Source organism: Tachyglossus aculeatus, chromosome 16, assembly GCF_015852505.1.
Source record: "Tachyglossus aculeatus isolate mTacAcu1 chromosome 16, mTacAcu1.pri, whole genome shotgun sequence".
Lineage (NCBI taxonomy): Eukaryota > Metazoa > Chordata > Mammalia > Monotremata > Tachyglossidae > Tachyglossus > Tachyglossus aculeatus.
The window spans coordinates 35,273,473-35,297,064 of record NC_052081.1 but is presented as its reverse complement, the minus strand read 5'-3'; the positions used below and the strand labels follow the sequence as shown (position 1 = coordinate 35,297,064).

The following is a 23,592-nucleotide window of genomic DNA, read 5'->3' as shown; positions in this document are numbered from 1 at the left end:
TGGTCATACTTTTTGTTGAAATGTGTTTTATTATTATTACTTATGGCATTTAAGCACTTCCTACGTGCCAAGCACGGAACTCAGCACTGGGATAGATACAAACTAATCAGGTTAGACACAGTCTGTTGTCCTACATGGGACTCATAGTCTTAAATCCCCATTTTTCAGATGAGGACACTGAAGTACAAAGTGCATTCTAGGGTCACACAACAAACAAATGGTGGAACTGGGATTGGAACCCAGGTTCTCTGACTTCCAGGCTTGTGCTCTTTCTATCCAGCGCTTAGAACAGTGTCCAGCACTTAGAACAGTGCTTTGCACATAGTAAGCGCTTAACAAATGCCATCGTAATAATAATTAGGCCACGTTGCGTCCTGTGACAAACGTTTTGTGGGGGTCCTGCATAGGGTGTATTTTAGCAGTGAGATTGTGTCCTCCTTATTTCCCATTTGACCTTTGAGTTTTAAAAGGCTGTTTTAAAATCATTTCTGCATGTTTGTAAGGCATCGGCGCGGCAGATAATAAAATAGGTGTTGCAGTCTGGAAATTTAATTCATAAAAATATTCAAACGTTTTTCTTATTTTTCCTCTTCTAGAACTTGAGAGGCCATTGACAGAATCACAAATCCAAGTAGTCTGCAAACAGACTTTAGAAGCATTAAGCTACTTGCATGAAAGCAAAATCATTCATAGAGATTTAAAAGCAGGCAACATTCTTTTTACATTGGAAGGAGACATTAAATTGGGTAAGGATTCAACCTGTTTGAAATTATTTTATGAACTGTTTTTTCCCCTAATGAGGTATATTTAGTAGTTAGCTCTTTTCTATATAATGATTTTTTTTCCAATTTTATAAATATACAATTTTAGCTCTCTTAAACTTGAGAATAATATGAATTTCAGTTTTTGAGTAACAGTAGCTCCCATTTTGTAGGCATTTATCTACAAGTAGACATGCATGGTTTCAGTGAACACTGTCGGTGATATTTCACCTGTGCCCCATTGTCAATCTAGGATTCATTCAGAAAATCAGATGTAAAATAAGGAATCAAAATTCTCTTTTCATTTTAAATTATTTGAAAATAAGTAACTGATGGTTAATGTTTTTTCTGCAAGAATTTTTTTGGCGGCAGAAGTTCTGCCCTTCCCATGGCCACTGTCTGGACTGATTTGCCCCAACCTTCTTAGGTGAATTTTTTTTTTTTTTTTTGAGTTGAGGTATGGAAAGCCTGACACTCTCTATTTCTATTCTACAGTTACCAGGCAAAGAACAACAAGATTTCTTTTGACAACCTAAGGCAATTGTTGTTTCTAGGTGAAGGAAATATAACAAAGGGTAGCTTGATTGAGTAGAGGCAGATGAGGAAGAACTAGACACAACAATAAGGAATATGAAGGGATTTTTTAAAAAATCTTTTTTGTATGGTCAAGAGCATTAAAAGGTTATCAAGAGCCCCCTAATGGTATAAATAACCTGAATATATAAATGAAGTATTTCAAAAAAGTCAGGAAATGATGTCATACACTAAGGACTTCTAGTAACAAAGTTCAGAGGTCATACAATTTCAACAATAAAGATAAATTACAGAAGTCAACAGAACAGTTCTCCCCCCAGTTGTTAGAAGCTTGGAGAGGTCACTTACTGGGGTAAGTTTCTCCAAATATTATCAAAGTTAGGATGATATTTCTGCTATTGCCTACCTCTCAGAGATGTCATACCTCTATGGGTCTTGAATATCTCCGGTCTGTGTAGATGAAGGTAGTCATTTAAATTTCCTGAATCAGTATCAGAAAATTTAGGTATCAGTCATATTTATTAAGTGCTTACCATGTGCAGAGCACTGTACTAAGCACTTGGGAGAGTACAGTATAACAGAGTTGATAGACAGCCCCACCCACTGTGGTTCACAATGGAAACAGTCATAAATATTGAATTCACAATGTCACTTACTGTAGTGTAATGCGAAAGACGTATGACTTTCTTTCCCTCCCCTTTCTGGTCCAACTATTAGGGCTTCACAAAACTGTTAGGAAAATGTATGATAGATCATAGTAAATGCTGCTTTGATATATATATATATAAAAAATATAAAATGCAGGCAAAAATGCTCATCTTTGCTGATTTAAATGCATGAGTTGCATTGTGTTCAGCTTTGAACTTTGTGCATGAGAAATAATGCTGGAATTACTTTTTCCTTAGAATTTTGAATAGAATCTGCTGGGCAGATTCCTAGAGTAGCAAAATGATAGAGGTGCTAAGATTTGGTTTAAGATGTGATTTAGATGATGTGGGGAGAAAATGTTCCATTTTTGTTCAGTACCTTCTGGATAACCCCATTTTAGGAGACTCTCTTGATATGGTAGAACTTAATTTACTTAATAAATGCCAGTCCAGGCTTCTGGTTGATTCAGATCATTTTGTAATGCCAGGGCCTCTGGACCTCAGCTTTGGACACTAGTACTGACCTTGATTCTAGTTCAGTTTTCCTCTGTGCCTCTGTAAGACTTTCACTGGTCCTGACTGCTCCTCTCGGTTTCTCATCCCATTCCTGATTTTAGAAAGAGAGTGGATACTTTCAATAATTATAATTGTGTATTCGTGAAGCACTTATTATGTGCCAGGCACTGTACTAAGCACTGGGGTGGATACAAGCAAATTGGAGATTGAACACAGTCCCTGTCCCACGTGGGGCTCACATTCTCAGTCCCCATTTTGCAGATGAGTTAACTGAGGCACAGAGAAGTGAAGTGACTTGCCCAGGGTCACACAACCGGTAAGTGGTGGAGTCGGGATTAGAACACCCGACCTGTTGACTCCGAGACCCGTGCTTTATCCACTCCGTCATGCTGCTTCTACTTTTAAAGCTGGTCACAGATTTCTCTAGCAGCTGAACCAGAGCCATTCTAGTTTAGCCACTGAGGAAATTCCATTTTGTTTTTTGAAAGCATCCAGTATTTTGTTTGCTTGGGAAAACAGAAGCATAAAGTGGAGGAAGGGAAACTAAGCACCTTTGTTTAGCAAGGCTATTGGGGAGTTAGGGAAGCCAGAGCTGGGTCCAGGGACCGATCCCTCCCTCTCCCCCAAATGGATTAAAACCATTTCAACCATTCAGTTCGTGCCAGGTCCTGAGCCATCAGAATGGTAAGGTTCTGATTTTTAAGCTGTGGAAAACACTTACGCTTGAATGTCATAAAAAGAGTAACACTTTCTGTATGGCTATTTGTTTCAAGCGGATTTTGGAGTATCGGCCAAAAACACAAGAACCATTCAAAGAAGAGATTCTTTTATCGGTACACCGTATTGGTATGTACTCAGTTTTGTGACTTTACACTTTTAGCCAGTAATGAAATGATCAGCTTTTGCTCATTAGCTTGGTCACATAGAGATCATCTCCGTGTTTTTTGTAATTTTTGTCAGAGTAGTTTTTCCTGTATTTCAAAGTTTGTTCTATTCATCTTCTTCCTAGGATGGCTCCAGAAGTGGTAATGTGTGAGACTTCTAAAGACAGGCCCTATGATTACAAAGCTGATGTATGGTCCCTGGGCATTACTTTAATAGAAATGGCTCAGATAGAGCCACCTCATCATGAGTTAAATCCCATGCGAGTACTGCTGAAAATAGCCAAATCTGATCCCCCTACGTTGGCACAACCATCAAAATGGTAAGTCTTGCATAAATGGAGTTTTTCAAAAATCACAACTTCCTCAGAATGTTTTAATGTTTGGAGGATTTGCTGACTGAGCGGAAAACTATTTTGGGGTGAAGTATTTTTTTTTCCTAAATTTAAATTCCTCCAAGAAGGGTAGATCTCTGTCAGTGATGACCATTTTGCATCGTAATAATAATTATTTCCAAATATGTTGCTGGGTTTGGAAAGTCAGAAAGCAGTTTAGCTTGGTTCAGGGATTGGTGTGTCATAATGGATGAAAGGAATAGCAAGCCTCTCAGTTTATCTCCTTTTAAAGGTCTCCAGACTTTAAGGACTTTCTGAAGAGATGTTTGGAAAAGAATGTGGATGCCAGGTGGAATACTTCTCAGTTGCTACAGGTAAGATGAAATGATGGAACAGTAAATCTATTGGCCATTCGTTTGTTTTTTTTTTCATAAGGAGAATGTTGGCTAGACCCTGAAGCTAACAAAGAAACTGGCCCGTGTTGTAGTTTCTGAGCGTTTTCTTCTGCTACAGATGTCTGTACATTTGTTTAGGGTTTTAGATTTGCAGTGCTCTCTGTGGAGCTGTGATTCAGCTTAAGGCCTATAGCCTGTTTGCTCAGCCACCTTCCCACTTTACATTTGTGAATTCTCATAATAACAGTGTGTTGTAGAAGCACTCAATTTCAGCACCACTTGGGAGCATAAGTACGTCAATTAGAACTGAGATACAGATCGGAGTCCAGAGAAGCCAGGCTTAAAAGAAATCATACGTTTGCAGGCGTGGAAGGCACTGGAGAAATTGTACAGGTTTGCCTCCTGAGCCATTTAGCACAGGTGGTTATCTTTCCTTAAGGATCTCTGGGGCTAAAGACTCTTCTCTCTCCGTAGGGGACCCATTTCAGTGTTATAGGTGTTAGAGAAGCAGCGTGGCTCAGTGGAAAGAGCACGGGCTTAAGAGTCAGAGGTCACGGGTTCTAATTCTGGCTCTGCCACTTGTCTGCTGTGTGACTTCGGGCAAGTCACTTAGCTTCTCTGTGCCTCAGTAACCTCATCTGTAAAATGGAGATTAAGACTGTTAGCCCCATGTGGGACAACCTGATTACCTTGTAACTGTCCCCCACCCCCCACCCCCCGTGCTTAGAACAGTGCTAAGCGCTTAACAAATGCCATTATTATACCATCCAGGACAAGAAGTTCGTGCTTACATGTAGCCAAATACAGGGTTACAAATTCCCGAAGCAATTATCCAACACACTTCTCATTGTCGGAGAAGTTTAGGCAGGACCCTGTTTTCCTGAAGTTTGAACAAGTCAGGAGATGACAGGGAGTCAGTGGAAAGTTGGAAAAAGCTGGTGGGGTAGTAGCATTATGGGCATTGTCTGGCCTTGTGAACTTGAGTGTTTAGATGCTGAAGTGCTAAGGAAAGACCTACACTTGTTGAAATGTATGATAATTTTATCATTTAGAATTGAACAATATTGTCGTTGCAGTCCTGTTAAGGTTTACAACTGTATGTGGTGCTCATTTAGCTGCATTAAAATGAACTTGTAATTTCAGGTGCAATTGATGCAACTTTTTATTTTGTTACAAATAGCATCCCTTTGCTACCGTTTCTTCCAACAAACCAATCCGAGAATTGATTGCAGAGGCAAAGGCTGAAGTAACAGAAGAAGTTGAAGATGGGAAAGAGGACGATGAGGAGGAGGAAACAGAAAATTCCTTGGTCAGTTTAGTAAAGAAAATTATGTCTAATTTGGTGGGGGGTTGGGGGGGTGCTTTAAAAAATATTGATCACATTATTTATCAACCCGATCCTCTTACATTTCAAGACATACTCTTTACTTTTGGAAATTAATTTTGTCTACCTGCTGTGAGGGAAAGTGGCTTTGAATGAATTACCGAATTAGGGTTGATCTTTTTGAAATCTTAGGAATTGTTTTCCTGAAGAGCCTCATGTTTAACAAAACTCATATTGTAGTACTCATGCTGCATCCTTTGTGCCAGGGCCAAAACAATTTCTTCTGACACCTCACTGCACCGTATCCAGCCAGGCACCTGTTGTCAGGAGAATGTTGTCTAATTCTGCAATACCGTTCTATGGAAACATGTTTTGGCAGAATTGACTGTGTTTTGTTTTATTTTATAAAGATGAGTGTTTGGCACTATACTGGATCTTGCTACAGGTAGCTATTTTTATTGTTATGTACAGAAATCAAATGACTGCCCAGAAAGTTTATTGATTTCTAAGCATTGTCATCTTGCTGCCTGGGGTTGACTGCTGAGGAGCCCATAACAATAATCATGATTGTGGCATTTATTAAGTGCTTACTGTGTGCCAAGTATTGTACTAAAAACACTGGGGTAAATAAAGATACTCAGGTCAGAGGGACTTTTCTAGCCGAGTTCTGATGCTGCCTTCCCCAAGTCTCTTAGCTACTAGATAGCAGCAGCAACCTTTGTTTTTCAAGATATGTTGTTGCTTTGTGCCCAGAGCCCAGTTGAGACTCTCAAGCAGGAATCATCGGACCATCTGGTTGGCTAGAAAATCACTTCTAATTCCTCTTCTGTGGGCTTGTTGCCTGTTCAACTCAATGTTGATTCAGTAACTGTTTATAAAGTGGACAGAAGCACTGACCCATCATATCTGTAGATGATACTCAATTGGGTGGGATTGGTGACCCTTTGTAAGTCAGGAATGCAATTCACCGTGACTTTGCTAGAGAAATAAGGACTGGGATTGACTGAAAAGGGTCTTAAAGATGGAGATTAACTAAAGTTCTTTATGAAAATAGGCAGCCACCTGGGCTGGAAGGATTAGACATTCATCTGTTAAAATTAAGGGTTGAAGCAGATGATCTTCGGGGGACCCTCCCATCTGTATGATTCCGTGGAAATGCAAGCCAATTTAATAGATTTATAAGTGTTATGATGGGATCAGTTTTAGAATGAAAGGATTTTTTTTTTTTCGATAGCACATTTTATGTCTTGTCCCGTTCACCTGTTCCGTATATAGTTTTGGGGATTGAAGGCCATGTTTTTTCGACCATCATTTTTTATCTCATATATTCTGCCCTTCAGAAAAGTCCATGGACTAATTTTCACTTTTATTCACTTTATAGCCTACACCGGCAAGCAAGCGGGCATCCTCTGACCTGAGTATTGCCAGCTCGGAAGAAGACAAACTGTCCCAGAACGCTTGTGTTCTGGAATCTGTCTCGGAAAAAACAGAACAAAGCGCCACTGAAGAAAAAGCCAGCCACAAAGCGCTGGAAGAGAAAACACCTTCTAGTGAGCCTGAGAAAATTGAGGAGCACACTAATGATGCACTTCCTCTTAATGTTGCTGAACTACAGGATGGGTTGCCATCAGTCATAGATAATAAGAGCGAAGAGAAGGGACTTGAAATTAAAGGAGTTGCAAAAACCGTAGAGGAAGTCGCCAAACCAGAGTTGGATAGAAAAGAGGTTGTAGGGACCACTGTAGAAACAAACGTTAAACGTGATGTAAAACCTGAGAAAGAAAGTGATCTGGAAAATTACGAAGTGTCTGAAAATAATCTAACACAATTAGAAGAAATTGAAGACGCTACTGTCCAAGGTGTAGAATTAGTCTCTGAAGAGACTGGAGAAAAGGAGGAGAAAACCAACGAAGTAAAAGTCCCGGGAGTTGAAGATGAAATCCAATTAACTCTAGAAGGGGTGAAAGAGAAAGAAGGGGAGGATAACACAGTAAAGAAAGATGAGACTGTCAGCTTGGAGGAAGTCGGTCAAGTGACTGATGTAGACCAGAAGCCAGATGCAGAGAGATCTGAGGAAATTCAGACTAATGATGGGAATGAAGCAGCTGAGTTGGATGAGAAACCAATACCAGAGATGGCTCAGGATACTCCGGAGGCAGTTGGCATCGAGATAACCCAGGTTGAAAGTTCAGATGAAACAGTTGGTGGAGATCAGAAATTTCCACAAGGTAAAATTGAGGGCACAGCTGAAGCAAGCAGAAATGAGGAACATTTAATCGACAATTCAGGGCACATGATTGACATAAGTGAGAACTCCGTTGAAGTGGAGGTAATTAGGGAGCCAAGTGTCACTGGGGGGACCCAGGTCGTAAATGCGGGGGAGATGATTGGGACTGACCAAAATTCAAGGGGTAGTGGAATCGAAGATGATCATAAAACCAAGATTCTGCCAGGCCCGGAGACCACAGACGTTCCAAGTGAATTGTCAGTTAGCACTGAACCTCAAGTTTCTGCAGCTTCACAGCCTAGCGAACCACAGCCCACTACAATACCCAGTATCAGCATTAACTCTGAAAAAGCTGAAGATAAAGGGGAAACAAGAACTTCATCTGGAGCTGTTACCGTCCTGCAGCCAGAACCTGAGAATCAGAAGGAAAACGATACCGATTCAGGTACTGGATCCGCCGCTGATAATAGCAGCATTGATTTGAATTTGTCAATCTCCAGCTTCCTAAGCAAAAACAAAGACACCGGATCAATATCTTTACAAGTAAGTGGCCACAATTATTTATTTAGAAGGCCTTTCACCGTCACACGAGCCTTTCGGAGTTTGTCCTTTATGTGGAGCTGATGTCTAGATTAGCAGAAAATCAGGATAACGTCCAGTCGCATTGCATTCAAAGCCCGGGCTCTTTCCACTGAGCCACGCTGCTTCTCTAATGCCTGTTTTGCTGTCTGTCTCCCCCCTTCTAGACTGTGAGCACGCTGTGGGCAGGGATGGTCTCTCTTTGTTGCTGAATTGTCCTTCCCAAGCGCTTAGTACAGTGTTCTGCACACAGTAAGCGCTCAATGAATACAATTGAATGAATGAATTCACGAGCCTTAAAATGACATTCCATTTGAAAGAAGTGAGAGAACTATTAGAGTGAATCAGTGATGAAAGAACGACTTTTGAGATTTCACTGTTGTTAAGGTAAAGCGCTGTAGCATTTTGAAAAGGCACAATATTGTTTAGAGCAGATGATCATGTGTTAGCTTTGGCCGGGATGTAACATCCAGGTTCATGAAACTCAAAAGGCTTCTTTGTTGAAATGTATTTTGCTTAGAAAATTGTTTTTAAGTGACATTCCGTAAATGCTCAATTTTTCATGTGCAGAGTGAGAGAAAAAGCTGGGAACTGCCGAGGGGAAGCAAGCGAAGTGGGACCTCAGAGGAACAGGCAGGTTTTGAAGCACGAGCGGGTCAGGAAGAGCCCATTTTGGATATTTTCAGGCCAACTTGAGAGCTCTCGGGCCTCGTCAGACCATCAGTGAGGGAGGCTAGAAATCAGTTCCTAAAGGCAGCTGGGATAGTGGCCCCATCTCTCCCTGGGGTCTCTCCACACCCAATAACATAATGAAGTCTGTCCTTTAGGAAACACGAAGACACAAGAAAACATTGAAGAAAACACGCAAATTTGTCGTTGATGGTGTAGAAGTGAGCGTTACGACTTCAAAGATAGTTACGGATAGTGATTCCAAAACCGAAGAATTAAGATTTCTCCGGTAAGTCGAAAAGGAGTGTATATACTCCCGCCTTTTGAATGTATGAAAGAAACCCTTTAACTGCCTAGAGAGAAATGAGCTAGTTTTTAGCTGATTTGGGGCTGTTGAATTTTTATTTTTTAATTTAATTTAATTTTTTTCCTTTTGGACAAGGATGAGATTTCATCTATAAGTGCAGTTTAACAATTGCTAACTTTCTGAACCAACTTTTAAAAAGTGGCTTTTCCCAATTTTCCCTATTTGCCCTCTCTTATATGACCACTGTTGTATTTTGATCTATTACCAGACGTCAGGAACTGCGAGAGTTAAGATTTCTTCAGAAAGAAGAACAGAGAGCTCAGCAGCAGCTCAACAACAAATTGCAGCAACAGCGCGAACAAATTTTCCGGCGATTTGAACAGGAAATGATGGTGAGGTCTTGAATTTTGCATCCACGCATCCCTAAACTTTAAGTGAATTTTGTGCTTCAGGAAAGTTTCAAATTGACAAGTTCAAAATTAGGTGAAAATTGATTATTGACCCATTGGCCTGGAGCATAGAAGTTAGTGAACTCCTCAGTGGAGAAAGAGTTAGGATGCTGCTCAATAGCTTTAGTGCGCTCTTATATCTTATATCTCTTCTTCTAACAAGTTAAAAATTAAATGTGATGTTTGGTTGGGAATTGAAATAATGTGTGGACCTAACTGCTATACAGAGTAAAAAGCGACAATATGATCAAGAGATTGAAAATCTTGAAAAGCAGCAGAAGCAAACAATAGAACGCCTGGAACAGGAGCACACAAATCGCCTGCGAGATGAAGCAAAACGCATCAAAGGAGAGCAGGAGAAGGAATTGTCCAAATTCCAGAACATGTTGAAAAACCGAAAGAAAGAGGTAAAAATGGGATGATTATTTTACATTGCTAAGGGAATGAAAATGTGTTGATTTGAATCCAATTTGAATTAATCAGTGACAGAAAAAGTTCAGAATTTAATATTTTATTCCAGTTCTATCTATTTGGAGTTTCTTGAAACTGGGCCAAAGATAAATGCTTCAACTTCTAAGCAAAACAGGGTTACAGATGGGCAGCCCATACTATTCTGTTCAGAAGAAATTGTGGATATGCGAAATGACAAATTGTATATACCTAATATGTTTTGTGTATATGTAATTCATTCAATCGTATTTATTGAGCGCTTACTCTGTGCAGAGCACTGTACTAAGCGCTTGGGAAGTACAAGTTGGCAACATATAGAGACGGTCCCTACCCAACAGTGGACTCACAGTCTAGAAGGGGGAGACAGAGAACAAAACAAAACATATTAACAGAATAAAATAAATATGTACAAGTAAAATAGAGTAATAACGTAATGTAATGCCTGTGTACGTGTGTGTATCATTTGACATTTAAGTAATTGTTTCATTAGATTCTTTCAAAAACCCACTTGAAATTTGATTTGAGGTTTTTCTAATCTAAGTAAATATCAATTATAAGGCTAGACTTTAAAATTGTATTTTTTTATAGAATGAAAAAGCAATAGTCTAAAAAAAACTTGAAAAGAATATTATATGGAGATTAATAATTTTGTTGTTTTTTTCCCGTTGCTAAATTCCTTGCACTTGGGGAGTCCTACTGGTGATTGGGTCTCAAATGGGGCAGCTGGTGGAAGATTTAAATACACTGCATTGATTCCAAAGCAGTTCTTTCACAGAAGCAGGAAGAGCATGTGGTGATTTGGATTCTGTTCTCTGTGGGTTCTTCTACTTTTAAACAATCCTGTACTCTTGGAAATGAACAGACAAGGCCTGAAGGGGTATTCATCTCAACCTCTAAATGATTCAGTTGAGGGAGCTTAAAATATGCCATCTGTTGTTGATTGTTATTAATCTCACGGTATAGTAAATCGCAATACCTAACCAACTATCCGTTTCTGGAGAAGATAATTATTTTTAGTGGTTTATCACTTGCCCAGTTTAAGGTGTTTTCAGATAAATGTAGCATTCAGATCATCTGCAAGGTGGAATGCTACATGTCGTATACATAAAATGGCCAAGTGTGCTTTCTGAAAGCACTCTAAATTTAAAATGACAATCTTTTTGTATGTGGAAATTGTTCCTTTTGAAATTGTCCAGCCACTTGTGACTTGGCAGTTAATACTTGTGACTTGAAATACTTTAAATTTGGGTTAATTTGTGAATCTCCAGTGCCAATAAAGACCTTTACCATTTTATGATATTTCCGAGAATCAATCGAAGCTATCACTTGTGGTAGAATCCCTGCTGCCAGTGATAATTTTCTCATTGATTTGTTTCTAACCATTCCCTGTAATACGTTCAGGAAAGACAATGGCATTTAGAAATGACGGAGTACTTTACTAACATTTTTGTATGTATGGTGTAAGGATTCTTTTTTTTTTTGCTCAGATAAAGCATGTTCTATCCTTTTCCCCTCTTCCCCACCAAACTAATATCTAATGCATGTTGATGAGCGCTTCCAGACAGCTTTAATACTTGTCGCTTGTGTGCTAATGATAAATGCTTGCTGTGGAGAAAGTATTTCCCCACCTCCTGCATGCTTATATACTGTAGGTTATAAATGAAGTGGAGAAAGCACCAAAAGAGCTGAGAAAAGAGCTCATGAAACGCAGGAAAGAGGAGCTTGCACAATCCCAGCATGCTCAGGTAACAGCAGCAGCAGCAGCTTGATGCTACTAAAACCAGAAAGCAGCATTATTTACCCAGCTTAATGCACTACTCAGAGGTGGAGTTTACATCCGCCAACTAATATTCTTCATTGGATTGTCCCCAAGGGAGAGTCCAGTATGCTTTTTATGTGGTGCAAAGTTCATACTAATATATTAGGTGTAAGTTGGTGATGTGACGTGTAACGCAAATCTTTGGTCACCTGTTCAATTAAGGAAAATATCTGTGATGGTAAATTTTAATGCTTTTAGGTGGTAAGTATTTATGTCGTTACTGATCACTGTTAATGTCTGAACCCGATGCTTTCTGGCGGGAAGATTATTTTATAAAAGTGAGGCCCATATATGAAAAGAGAATCTTATGGAGGCAGAATACCCAAGTAAACTTTGGTTACTTGAAATCTGTGGTGGTCAAAAAAGTTGCTGTTTCTGTATTCTCAACATTCAAGTAATATTGAGACAGAGGGCAGTGATATATTTGGGAACTTTATAAAACCAGACTCCTTTATCAGATATTCAGTCCTGGGTAACAGGTGCTAAATAAATCCTTCCCCTTAGAGTGATTGTGATCCCGCAGCTAAAATCAAAACAAGGGAATACACTGGCTACCATGGACCTAGAGGTACTTTAACCACATGCTTTGGAGCTGGGCTGAATTAATTTTGAAAAGTGATATAAGTTATGCGGATTCAGAAGTTGGGAGGAAGTAGAACATATTTTTCCAGATGTGGCTGAGAGAAAAACTTTGGTCTGTTCAAAGCACAGGTTCATGGATGTGTGTCAGATTTAGAACAATGGAAAGTCCTAGCACTGAGTTCTTTCGGGTGTTAAGATAAACCCATAGAGCTTCATTTTAGTTAGATTTTATGCCCCCTGCTTTCCCATTAAAGGTGAAAATGTCTGAGAACTTCATGCAGACAAGTCATTTAGCCATCATTAGACTATAGATTTATTCCTTTTAGCTATTATTTTTGTTGTAAATAAACGTTAACTTTCTAGGTAAACTACTGACAGCAGTTGGCCAGTGACACAATTCCTTCTGTTTGCTAAAGCTGTAACTCTAGTAATCCTTCAGATTCTTCCAATTTATGATTTAATATCCTTTCATTTTTGAAAAATGCAAGTCTTTTCCTTTACCACTGTGACCTGGGAGGCTCACTGTATTCTGATCCACAGGGCGTTGCTCAGGTTATGATTCAGTCTTTTCAGTTGTCGTCTTGTACGCTCTTCAACGCACAAATGCAGGATGTAAGTCCCAAATGCTTGTAGGGTGACTTCTCCTATTTTTTTTTTTTCTTTTCTCCTTGACTCACATGTGCCTGCTGACTAATTTCCCTGCTGGTTGCCTAGGTGAAAATCCATGAAGCTAACAATAACAATGAAAATGTCTCAGAGAATGAACCTGTGCATTGGTGATTTTTATCTCAAATGAAAGGGAAAAATCGCTTATGCATTAACATCATTATGAATTTTGCACATGTGAGATATTGGGTGCTGTGTCTAGGTTTTATCTCGGTGTGCAGTGACATTTCGTGTTGCTATTTTTTTTTTTCTTAAATGAAAGTATGGCTATGGTCAGAAAAATCACTGTGTAAATGGCCACCCGTAGCTCTGATCCATTATTATCCCAAGCCTTAGCTGTTTACCGAACAGTCCAAGTAAGTCACTACTGTCCAAACTGCGGATCCACGTTAACTGTGGCCCACCAAGCTGTTTTGGCAAGCCGGTCGTGTTGTTTCTTGAGGCTGCCTTAGAAACAACTAGCTAACCTGACCCCTGAATTTGTATGGTTTATACTATTTGGTTTTGACATCTGAGACAGAAATAATTGATTTTTCAGCTTCCAGCTAATTCTTCATTTCTGGCTATTGTAGGGCTCCTATGTAGAAGATTAAGTAAAGGCATTTTTCCGAACGGGGGAAATTACAAACACAAAGCATTTTTCTGATCATGACCATGTTTTGTAGGCTTTTCTGCCATGATTTAAAGCACTACGTTTCTATAGGGGAGAAAGCAGTCAAAATGTCATTTTGCACAGTGTTGGTTGCACAGTGTATGCACTGCCCCTCCTTGCAGTTTTAGGGTATCTGAATTAATTTTATTAATTAATTAATAAAAGAATTCCTCTTGTCCTCTTAGTTTGAGGAAAAAGTAATACTGCGTTGCTCCAAAACCAAGATGGCCCCAGATTTTGAGTCCCCTAAAATCAGATGCTTCAGAATAGAAAATTAATGCATTCATTACTCAGTGCACACTTCTTTCCCCTTCTGCACCCTCCTCACCTCCACCCTCACCTACCCACGTCTGTGAGCTTGTCACTTGTCCCTGTCTTTGTAAGTCACTTGATGGGATGAGGGAGAGAGACATTTACTTGCCTGCTCTCCAGAATCTTTGCCCAAGATTACTCATTTCCTTCCTGTGGCTGACATTTTCCTCATGTTCTCATTAGTCTGTGTTTTTGTTTGGCATTTTTTACTGCAGTAATAGAGGCAACGGTATTTTTCTGGAGTTTGACACTGTCTTTTTGTATGGCAGGAGAAGCGAAATTCAGTATGTTTCCGCAGTTAGGTCCAGGGTAGGGTGATGAAAGAAGAGATTGGGAGACTCTAAAGCTGTCCGAGTCTACTCAGCATGGCCACTGAAAAGTGGGAGAGGGAAAGGGAAAAACTAAGGAGAAGAAATCAGACAGTAGAAGCATTTGACGGAAGAGGAGAATCCGTGGGAGGGAATTGTAGCAAAAAGCAGCTCAACCAAAAATGTCACCTTCCTCACTCAAGACACCTTGATGTGAGGAGTGGAGAACGTTTTGATTTTTCAGAGGGCTTTAGAGAGACTTATAACTGCCTTAGTTTCTGCCCGGCCACAGATTAATCCAGTGTTGGCTTGTGTGCTGTTTTGATCATGGGGGGAAAACAAGTCTGCCACTGTCTGACTGTATTCTCTTCTTCAGCTTGACTACTTGCGCCAACATGTACCCACACGGGTCAGATTTTTTTTTCCAGTCCAAACTGTCTCTTCTGGAAGGGGTTAGAAGGAAGCCTGGATTTCACTTCTGAGGTCCCTGCAGGATGTGTGCAGGATGATCTCTGTGACAGTCCACAAAAAACACTGCATTTGAATCCGTGCTCTGCACATCAGTGTCAGTGCCTCAGTTCTGTACCTGGGCCCCTCCAGCCCTAAAGGGGCCAGGCTTGGGGACCAAGTGGGCTGGGGGAACAGAGGGTGTCTGAGCCCACTGCAGACCTCCCGAGATTTTTGAGGGGCCCAGCCCACTGGCTAGGCTTGTTAAGGTTTCGATCCTTTCTCTCTCATCTCTCCTTCCTGATTTCCATCTTTTCCCTTGCCATCCTTCTTCAGACTCCCAGGACTCTGCTTGCTTGTTGCAGAAATGAAGGGGGTATTGTTGTTCCTTATCGGAGCTCTGGACTTCTTCCTTAGTGGCCAGGGACTGGAATCTGGACCATCCCATGATAGAGATGACCTCCGATGCCATTCCTGGTTAAAATCATCATTCTAAGAAGGGTTTTTACTTGTGGATGGGAACAGTAGTCTCCCCTTCCCTACTCCACAGAACCCCTTGGTTTCTGGACACTTCAATATGTGAAAGACCATTTTAACCCAAGCTTCCTCTACTTCAACGTCTATATTTAAACAAAAGTTCATTTATGTCGCTATTAATGCATTCAAATTCATGTATCTCATTGCCAAATGGAACTTTTTGCTCACCAAATTGGATTCTAGCAGTCTTTTACCTCTTTACTACCATTCATATTTTATGTAATCGGTCAATCAATTGTACGTACACTCCATTCTTCCATAGCCTGTGTTTTGGATTCATTGCCATTGGAGAAGTAGGGAGCGTTCTTCCAATTACAGATTTATGTCTGGATAGAACGTGATACATTAACATTCTCGATGCCCATTTAAGGCATGTATACTGTGATATAATTTTCCTATTCATTCATTCAATCGTATTTATTGAGCGCTTACTGTGTGCAGAGCACTGTATTAAGCGCTAGTGCAGGAATCATCAGGAATGTAAACCCCGTTTTATGGGAGAATTGAGTTGATATTATCAAGAGGGAAGTCCATCTGGCACTTTCAACATCTCTAAACTCCAGGCTCGTCGTGGGCAGGGAACATATCTGCCAACTCTGTTGATTCAGGCTCTCCCAAGCACTTAGTGTAGTGCTCAGCACATAGTGAGCATTCAGTAAAGACCATCGATGGTGATGATCGCCCAAATTGACCACTGTTATTTACCTGGGTTCTAATCCGGGCTCTGCCACTTGCATGCTGAGTGGTTTGGGGCAAATTCCTCTGTGCCTCAGTTTCCATATCTGTAAAATGGGGCTTAAATACCGGCCTCTTAGTCCATGAGCCCCATGTGAACAGGGAATGTGTCCAAATTATTATATATTTATCCCACTGTGTCTCCTGTGGGCACAGCACTACTCTAAGTTCTTGAGAACCTACACTAAGAATAAAAGATGCAGTGTCAGGCATCAGGGAGCTTACAATCTAGTAGCATTTTGTTATGTACTTGCCGCGATTAAGGTCAAATAAGCGATCCTATTCTGCTTTTAGATATTTTGTCAAAAATGTATCCTTTTTTTTAAGAAGTATCCTTCAGTTTAACAGAATGATGACTCAGATTGACTTGAAATAAAACACGAAGCATGAATCCTCACCGTTTGAAGGTGAGGTCAGTGTCATAGGACAAATGCCCAAGCAGTGCGCACTCTCTTGTTTACCTCGGAGGGCCTATCCAGTTTTGGCCCAGGTTCATCGGGACAGATCTGGCCTCGATTGAGGGAGTTTTTCCGCCTTATTCCAGGTCACCTCTCCCCAAGAGACTAGAGATTCCCACTTCAGGAGAGCCAGGGGCTCCTGCAAAAGCCACTCCCCGCAGCCATCGGCCCTGAAGTCACCTTGGCCTCTTATAGATGGTCTGGCGCAGGTTTCCCCAAATCAGATTTACATCCTCCTAGCTGTAATTTATTTCAGTCTTGGTCTCCCATGCTAGATTGTAAGATCCTTGCGGGCAGAGGTCCCATCTACTCTTTCTGTTGTAGTTCCCAAGCACTCGATACTGGGCTCTGCCCTCAGTACATGCTCAATAAATAACTATTGATTGACCGACTCATCCTCTTGGATGGGTGCGAAATGGCCCGGTCCCAGGGAAGGAGGGAGTCACTGTTGGCTGAGGCTTTCAATCTTTGGCATTCAGCTCTCCTTACCCCATCGGGCACAGTCACGGAGCTGCATGGTTCTCATTAGCTTCTCTGTAAGGATCATTTCTGACTAGGAGACTACCTCCCCTAGATCTAAAGCCTTTGGTAATATGGGGGGGCTTACAGTTTCCTAACAATTAATCCTCCTCCCAACACCACACCTGCTCCAGACTGTTTCCATGGATCAGGGATCATCTCTAGGCTTAAAGCATCTTTCTCAGCAAATAGTAGGAACCGCACCTGCTTTTTATTAAGCCACAGTTTGTATGTAGCAGTCAGAAAGATGCATGACATAATGTACTTCTTCCTGGCTTTGAAGTTGGCATGAAGGTTCTTGCAAACAGTTTCTTCCTTGGGGCAGAAGAGGGTTTTGTAGTTTACCCATTTATTTGATTTTTGTTAAGTTGTACTCTCCCAAATGCCCAATACAGTGTTCTTGACACAGTAAGCTCTCAATATGTATGGTTGATCAATTTGCATAGTGCCTTCCTTCCTTTCGTCGTTTTATAAGGTGACTTGGGAACAGTCTCTACTTCGGTGTCCCACCGACCCCTCAAACTTAACATATCCAAAACAGAACTCCTCATCTTCCCGACCAGTCCCTGTCCTCCCTGTCTTTCCCGTCACTGTAGACGACACCACTATCCTTCCTGTCTCACAAGCCCATATCCTCGGCATTATCATCATCTAATCTCTCTCATTCAACCCACATATTCAGTCATTCACCAAATCCTGTCAAGTTCTACCTTCCCAATATTGCGGAAATCTGACATTTCCTCTCTATCCAAGCTGCTGCCACGTTGATCCAATTACTTATCAGAACCTGCTTCGACTACTGCATCAGCTTCCTCGTTGACTTCCCTACCTCCTGTCTCTTCCCACTCCAGTCTTTACTTCCCAGATGATTTTTCTAAAAAGTTTAGTCCACGTCCTTCCCACTCCTCAAGAACCTCCAGTCATTGCCCATCCATCTCCACACCAAACAAGAGGTCCTTACCATCGATTTTAAAGCACTCACTCAGCTCTCCCCCTCCTACCTCACCTTGCTGATTTCCCACTACAGCTCACTCCTCTAAAACCAACCTACAAGTGCTTAGTACAGTGCTCTGCACACAGTAAGCGCTCAATAAATACGACAGAATGAATGAATCTTGCCATTGACCCCTTGCGCACATCCTGCCTCTGGCCTGGAATTCCCTCTCCCTTTATATATGAAAGACCACAACTCTCCACACCTTTAAACATTATATCTCGCAGAGATCTTCCCTGACTAATCCCTCATTTCCCCTAATCCTCCTCCTTTCTGTGTTGCTTTTGCATATGGACCTGTTCCCTTTAAGAACTTGATATTCACCGCAGCCCCTCAGCACTTGTGTATATACCTGTAATTTATTTATATTAATGTCTGTCTCCCCCTCTCTACTGTAAGCTCCATTTGGGCAGGGAACACGTCTGCCAACTCTCTTGTACCGTACTCTCTCAAACGCTTAGTACAGGGCTCTGCACACAGTAAGTGCTCAGTGATAACGCTGATTCTCAAAGTTGCAAATTTACCAGATATCCTAATGCCTCGGTTTGTTGTGCAGTTGAAGAAGAGACTAAACATTTGATGTACGTTTGATATGGTTGCCACTTTAGCCTCTCTCCAGTCGTTCCAAAAGCCAAATGATTGGCGTTTCAATAAAATGTCCAGTTGATTGCTTTTGGCTAACTTAGGTTGTACATCTAGTCGAGAGGTCAAAGTAAACAAGTTACCGAATTTTTATTTTAACAGTGGATGTTTGTGACTCTCCAGAAACATAACTGGTTTACAATTCTCTAACAGGAACAAGAGTTTGTTCAGAAGCAACAGCAGGAATTAGATGGGTCACTGAAAAAAATCATCCAACAGCAGAAGGCAGAGTTAGCCAATATCGAGCGAGAGTGCCTAAATAACAAACAGCAGCTCATGCGAGGTACGTGTCTGGATTGTGTTGAAAGTAATCTCCGAGCACCATTTTAAAATCACCTATGGAGTTAATTTCATCTCCAACCTATGGGGAAGGGAGGCAGATAAGAGAAGGAGCCTAGTAGTAGAGGAGAGAGTAACCGTTTTAATAGGAAATAGTGTTCAATGTACAACTCTTTGGTGGCAGAAGGGAAATTGTCATGCAGAATTAACTCCTGCAGACAGCTCCTGTTTTCCAAATGCAGCCAGAGCTGTGTTTGAAATGTGTGGGTTATACTTTTGAACGAGGCTCAGGATTATATAATAGATGGGAATTTAGGCTCCTGTTTCCCCTGAACATTTAGTTTGGATTTTTCTTCCTCAGACGAGAGTTCAAATGGAGTTTGGGGGCATAATTTGTTTCTTTCGAAAGTCGACTAGAAGTGAAAAATGGGTAATAGAACCCGCAAATGTGGAGGGCGTCATTTGAGTGAACATTAAAACAGGGAAGAAGATAACACTGAAGTGACTCTTGTGAAAATTGCTTTCCTCTTCCAGCTCGGGAAGCTGCAATTTGGGAACTCGAAGAACGTCACTTACAGGAAAAACATCAGCTGCTCAAACAGCAACTGAAAGATCAGTACTTCATGCAAAGGCATCAGCTGCTTAAGCGGCATGAAAAGGTTAATAAAAAGATGTGTCCCTTTCCTTTGTGTGTATTAACCCAGAACGTTCAAAAGGTGGACATCCTATCAGTTTTCGCTTTTGGAGGAAACGTGTTTAAAGTTTGTTTCTACATCCTTATCTTTTCTGACCCATTTCTTTGAAGATGTTTGGAATAGGTAATTTAAATAACGTGTTTGCTTGTTTTAGGATTATTGAACGGCCATTTCTCCCCCGGCCTTAATAAAGGTCGCTAGTGTAAACATGTAAGGCCTCTTTCCAAATCTGGCCTTCACTCTTTTCCTCTCTGAAGTGATGGCTATAGTGTGTGTTGTTTTTAAGGCCTTTGTTTATGTAGTGAGGAAAAGACACATTTCTGAAATTTGGCTCGTTTCGGGAAGCACAGAGTGACTTTGTTTTACTTTCAAATGATTTTGACCTGATGTTTCTGATGTTACTATTTATTCATTGGCAGAGAGGGCTATAGTTCATCCAGATGTCCCTATGAATAAAACCTAGATTCTCCTCTTAAAGACGTGCATGTTGGAAAACAAACAAGATGTGGTGGACACACAGAGACTTAGGCTCCAAAAAAGGAGGAAAACTTTGTTTTCTTGGGGGGGAATATTTAACTTTGTGGCCTATGATCAAATGACCTGTTTTTAAACTTTCAGTTGACTTCCTACTATGGAGTTTAATCGTGTGTTTCCAAAGTGAGGTTGAGGGCTTGAAAAGTGCCTCACGTTAACGGGCGCTGGGTTTTCTAGAGCGATTTTCATATCAGAAGGTCCTGTTTCAAACTGTCTTAGGAAACTGAACAGATGCAGCGATACAATCAACGGCTAATTGAAGAGTTAAAAAGCAGACAGACTCAAGAAAGAGCCAGACTGCCCAAGATCCAGCGAAGCGAAGCCAAAACTCGAATGGCCATGTTTAAGAAAAGTTTGAGGATTCATTCAGCAGGCACCCCAGACCAGGACCGAGAGAAGATTAAACAGGTAAGCCTCGGGGTGGTTGGCTTCAAAAATATGGTTCTTTGGAGTTGAGTTCTTAAGCCAAATGGAAGTTGTCCGTTAAAATTTAGCTCCAGAGATGTGAGAGTAAAAAGCTCAGTGGGACATTGGAATTTTGAGGTGATTGTTTAACGGCACTTCTGGGCACCAGAAAGTATTAGAAAAACACCCTTGCAGATACCATCATCACCAACAGTATTTATTCAGCACCTCCTGGGAACTGAGTGCTGTACTAAGCACTTGTGAGAGTTCAGCAACTAGCAAGACTCATGAACGCTTCCCTCTCCGAGCTGACAGATAATAAAAATGATTGATCGAGATTAGTTAAGTACTGGGAGCGGAAGGAAGAACAAGAGCATAACCAGGAAATCCTGCAAGTGAATATCAGAGTGAAATAGCTAAATAACTGAATATACAAATAAAGGTATGGAAATATGAAATTTTAACTTGCTGTGCCTGAAATCCTTACTGCAAGTACAAGTAGAGCAGGGCAGACAAAGCGTGGTCTCCGCTGAAAAAAAGTGGCTTGGTCATTGCCAGTTGATCTCCACAGCACACAACTTGGGGAAGATTCCAGAGCCTATGAATAAGACCTGAGCCATCCCTCCCACAGCCCCAAAGTGTGCCGGGAGGCCGAGGAAACAGCAGTTCCCTTTCTGAAGCCCCCAAGCCCCGACTCAGAAGGAGGAGGAGAGTGGGGAGAGTGCCGGACTCACAGTCCGGAAACCCGGCCCCTCTCCGGGCTCTGCCAGTGTTTCTGGCCTTGCGCTGTTTTCACCTTTCCTCTTTGTCTGTTTCATCACCTACAAAATCGGGAGGGTAATGTTTACCCCTTTTTAGCTCACGAGGATAAAATGAGGTGATGTTCGTGAAGGCCCTTTGCTTTCTATAAGCCAAGGAAGGAAAAATGGGAACATCACAGATGTCGTCGTCACTTTTTGGAGCCATCGTTTCAGACGAGTGACATTGTGAGCCGTTCTCCTCTGGCTTCGTATTCCCCTGTTGTTCCGTCTCATGTGTCCGTACTCCCGGCTGTCCATGGGTGCCTTTGTTCCTGTGGGTGTGGCCAGTGGGCCGGTGCCTTCCCACCAGATGTGTTTGCTTCAGTATTTGGCTGGACACCCACGATAGGGGTAGAAAAGAAACGGAGGTGGAGAGGGAGGACGGAACTTCAAGCCTACCCTGATGGGGCAACAGATGGGAGTGGCTGGAAGGGCAGATCTTAGCTATTGGAGCGTGTGCGTCCCCTTTTCCTCCTCTGATTTGAGTCGTGGAAGCAAAGAGCTGAAAAAGATCTTAAGCACTCTCATCTGGCCTCTTACCATCATGTAGGAGAACGATTAAATCGTGCAGGATAGATGTTTATCTATCCTTCAAGAAAGAAGGGGAGGTTTTGCAGCCTTCTTGGTAGACTGTGCCAGTATTTTATTCCCCTGCTGGTCAAAGCATTCTTCCTCGTGCCTGGAAGAGGTCTCTCCTGCTTTTATTTAAGCCCGCTCTCTCTTAGTTGGGTCTCCGCAGGCCTGGAAAAACCACGGAAGAAAATTGTTCCTATAAAACCTTTCCTATCAATGGCATTTGTCAAGTTACGCCATTGTTTCTCTTCTCCTGCCTAAACTGTGCCATTTCCTTTTGTCTTTGCCCTCAAGACCTATTTTCCATTGTTTTTGGTTTTTTAGTTTTCTCTGAATTCTCTGCAGGGACTCCATGCCCTTTTTAAAGTCCAATGACCAAATGAATCCCAGCAATAATAAAGCTCTGATCTGAGTAGGATATATCCAGAGGATTACTTCCTGCCTCCGGCAGGTCCTGCTCCTCTCCTTACCACATTCCAGGACTAGGCTGGTAGCCTTTTGCAACCTAGATGCTATCTCTGCTGGACATGGGCCTTTCAGTCTTTTCCCCTTCCTGCATTTGACTTGTTTGATGATTTTTGTCCTTAAATCTGTATCTTTGCACAGTTCATCCTCCTTTCCAATTTATTCAGGCCATACTCTGAATTTTATTTGTGCCTTCTGATGTGTCAGGAAACCCAACACCCTCCCACAAAACCCCTGTTTTAGTATCACCTGTAAATTTGAGCAGTTTCTCAGTTCCCTCATCCGGGTTAAGAAGATATCATATAGGACTGGCTTCAGGACCAGTCCCCATCCTTTTTATTCCCTTTAATTTACCATTTTGAAGAGGCGGGAGGGAATGGGGAGGCAGACGGTGACTGATTTTATTTTTTTAATTGAGCAAAGAAAAGTCTGCTGCTCTGAGGGACCCAAAAGTGGTGGCAGTGAAGAGGAGTCAGGTCCCAGGGAGAAGCGCCGCCGGCTCAAGCAGATTGATTGATGTTGGACTTGGGAAAGATTTTGTTTTGTTTGTTCTGTAGGATGGCTCTGCTCCCCTTTCCCAAGCACTAAGTGGGGAAGCCAGATCTGACGGGATGTTGGGTAGGGTGGCTGGCAGTAACTTGATCTTCTCTGTTCCCTACTCCTGTCCCGCTGGGAGGCAGAGGAAGAAAGATTTTTGTCTATAATTTGGAGGTTATTGACTTGAGCTTGATCAAAGGGAGAAGCTGCATCAGTGCCTTTTATCTTAGTGGCAGTTTGTTAAATTATACTTCACACAATGCTCCTGGTGGGAAATTCAGTTGGAAAACGATCAATTTGAAGTAGCAGTTGGGGACCGTGCAGTTTTGACAGCCTAGCGTTCACTTGCCACTGTATTTGTGTGTAGTTTGGGGCTCAAGAAGAAAAGAGGCAGAAAAACGAGAGGATGGCTCAGCACCAAAAACATGAAAATCAGATGCGGGACCTTCAGCTGCAGTGTGAAGCCAACGTCCGAGAGCTGCATCAGCTACAGGTTGGACCCGCGGGCGGGGCGGAGGCATGGCGCGGCCGCTTCGGGCTTAAGGAGAAGCGCCACCGG

At 41.7% G+C, this 23,592-nt stretch overlaps 1 protein-coding gene across 2 annotated transcripts in view; it reads left to right on the top strand.

Moving 5' to 3' along the window:
* Window positions 1–23,592, top strand: part of SLK (STE20 like kinase) — a 49,694-nt gene that overhangs the window by 19,593 nt on the left and 6,509 nt on the right. The window contains exons 4-17 of one of the 2 annotated variants that reach the window (XM_038758723.1): window positions 597–746; window positions 3,232–3,304; window positions 3,468–3,662; window positions 3,967–4,048; window positions 5,250–5,378; window positions 6,775–8,163; window positions 9,027–9,157; window positions 9,444–9,567; window positions 9,852–10,031; window positions 11,727–11,819; window positions 18,899–19,028; window positions 19,559–19,683; window positions 20,473–20,661; window positions 23,401–23,526. In XM_038758723.1, the coding sequence (XP_038614651.1) occupies window positions 597–746; window positions 3,232–3,304; window positions 3,468–3,662; window positions 3,967–4,048; window positions 5,250–5,378; window positions 6,775–8,163; window positions 9,027–9,157; window positions 9,444–9,567; window positions 9,852–10,031; window positions 11,727–11,819; window positions 18,899–19,028; window positions 19,559–19,683; window positions 20,473–20,661; window positions 23,401–23,526 (3,116 nt within the window). The remainder of the gene's footprint in view (window positions 1–596; window positions 747–3,231; window positions 3,305–3,467; window positions 3,663–3,966; window positions 4,049–5,249; window positions 5,379–6,774; window positions 8,164–9,026; window positions 9,158–9,443; window positions 9,568–9,851; window positions 10,032–11,726; window positions 11,820–18,898; window positions 19,029–19,558; window positions 19,684–20,472; window positions 20,662–23,400; window positions 23,527–23,592) is intronic. The other variant, XM_038758724.1, reaches the window with a different exon arrangement.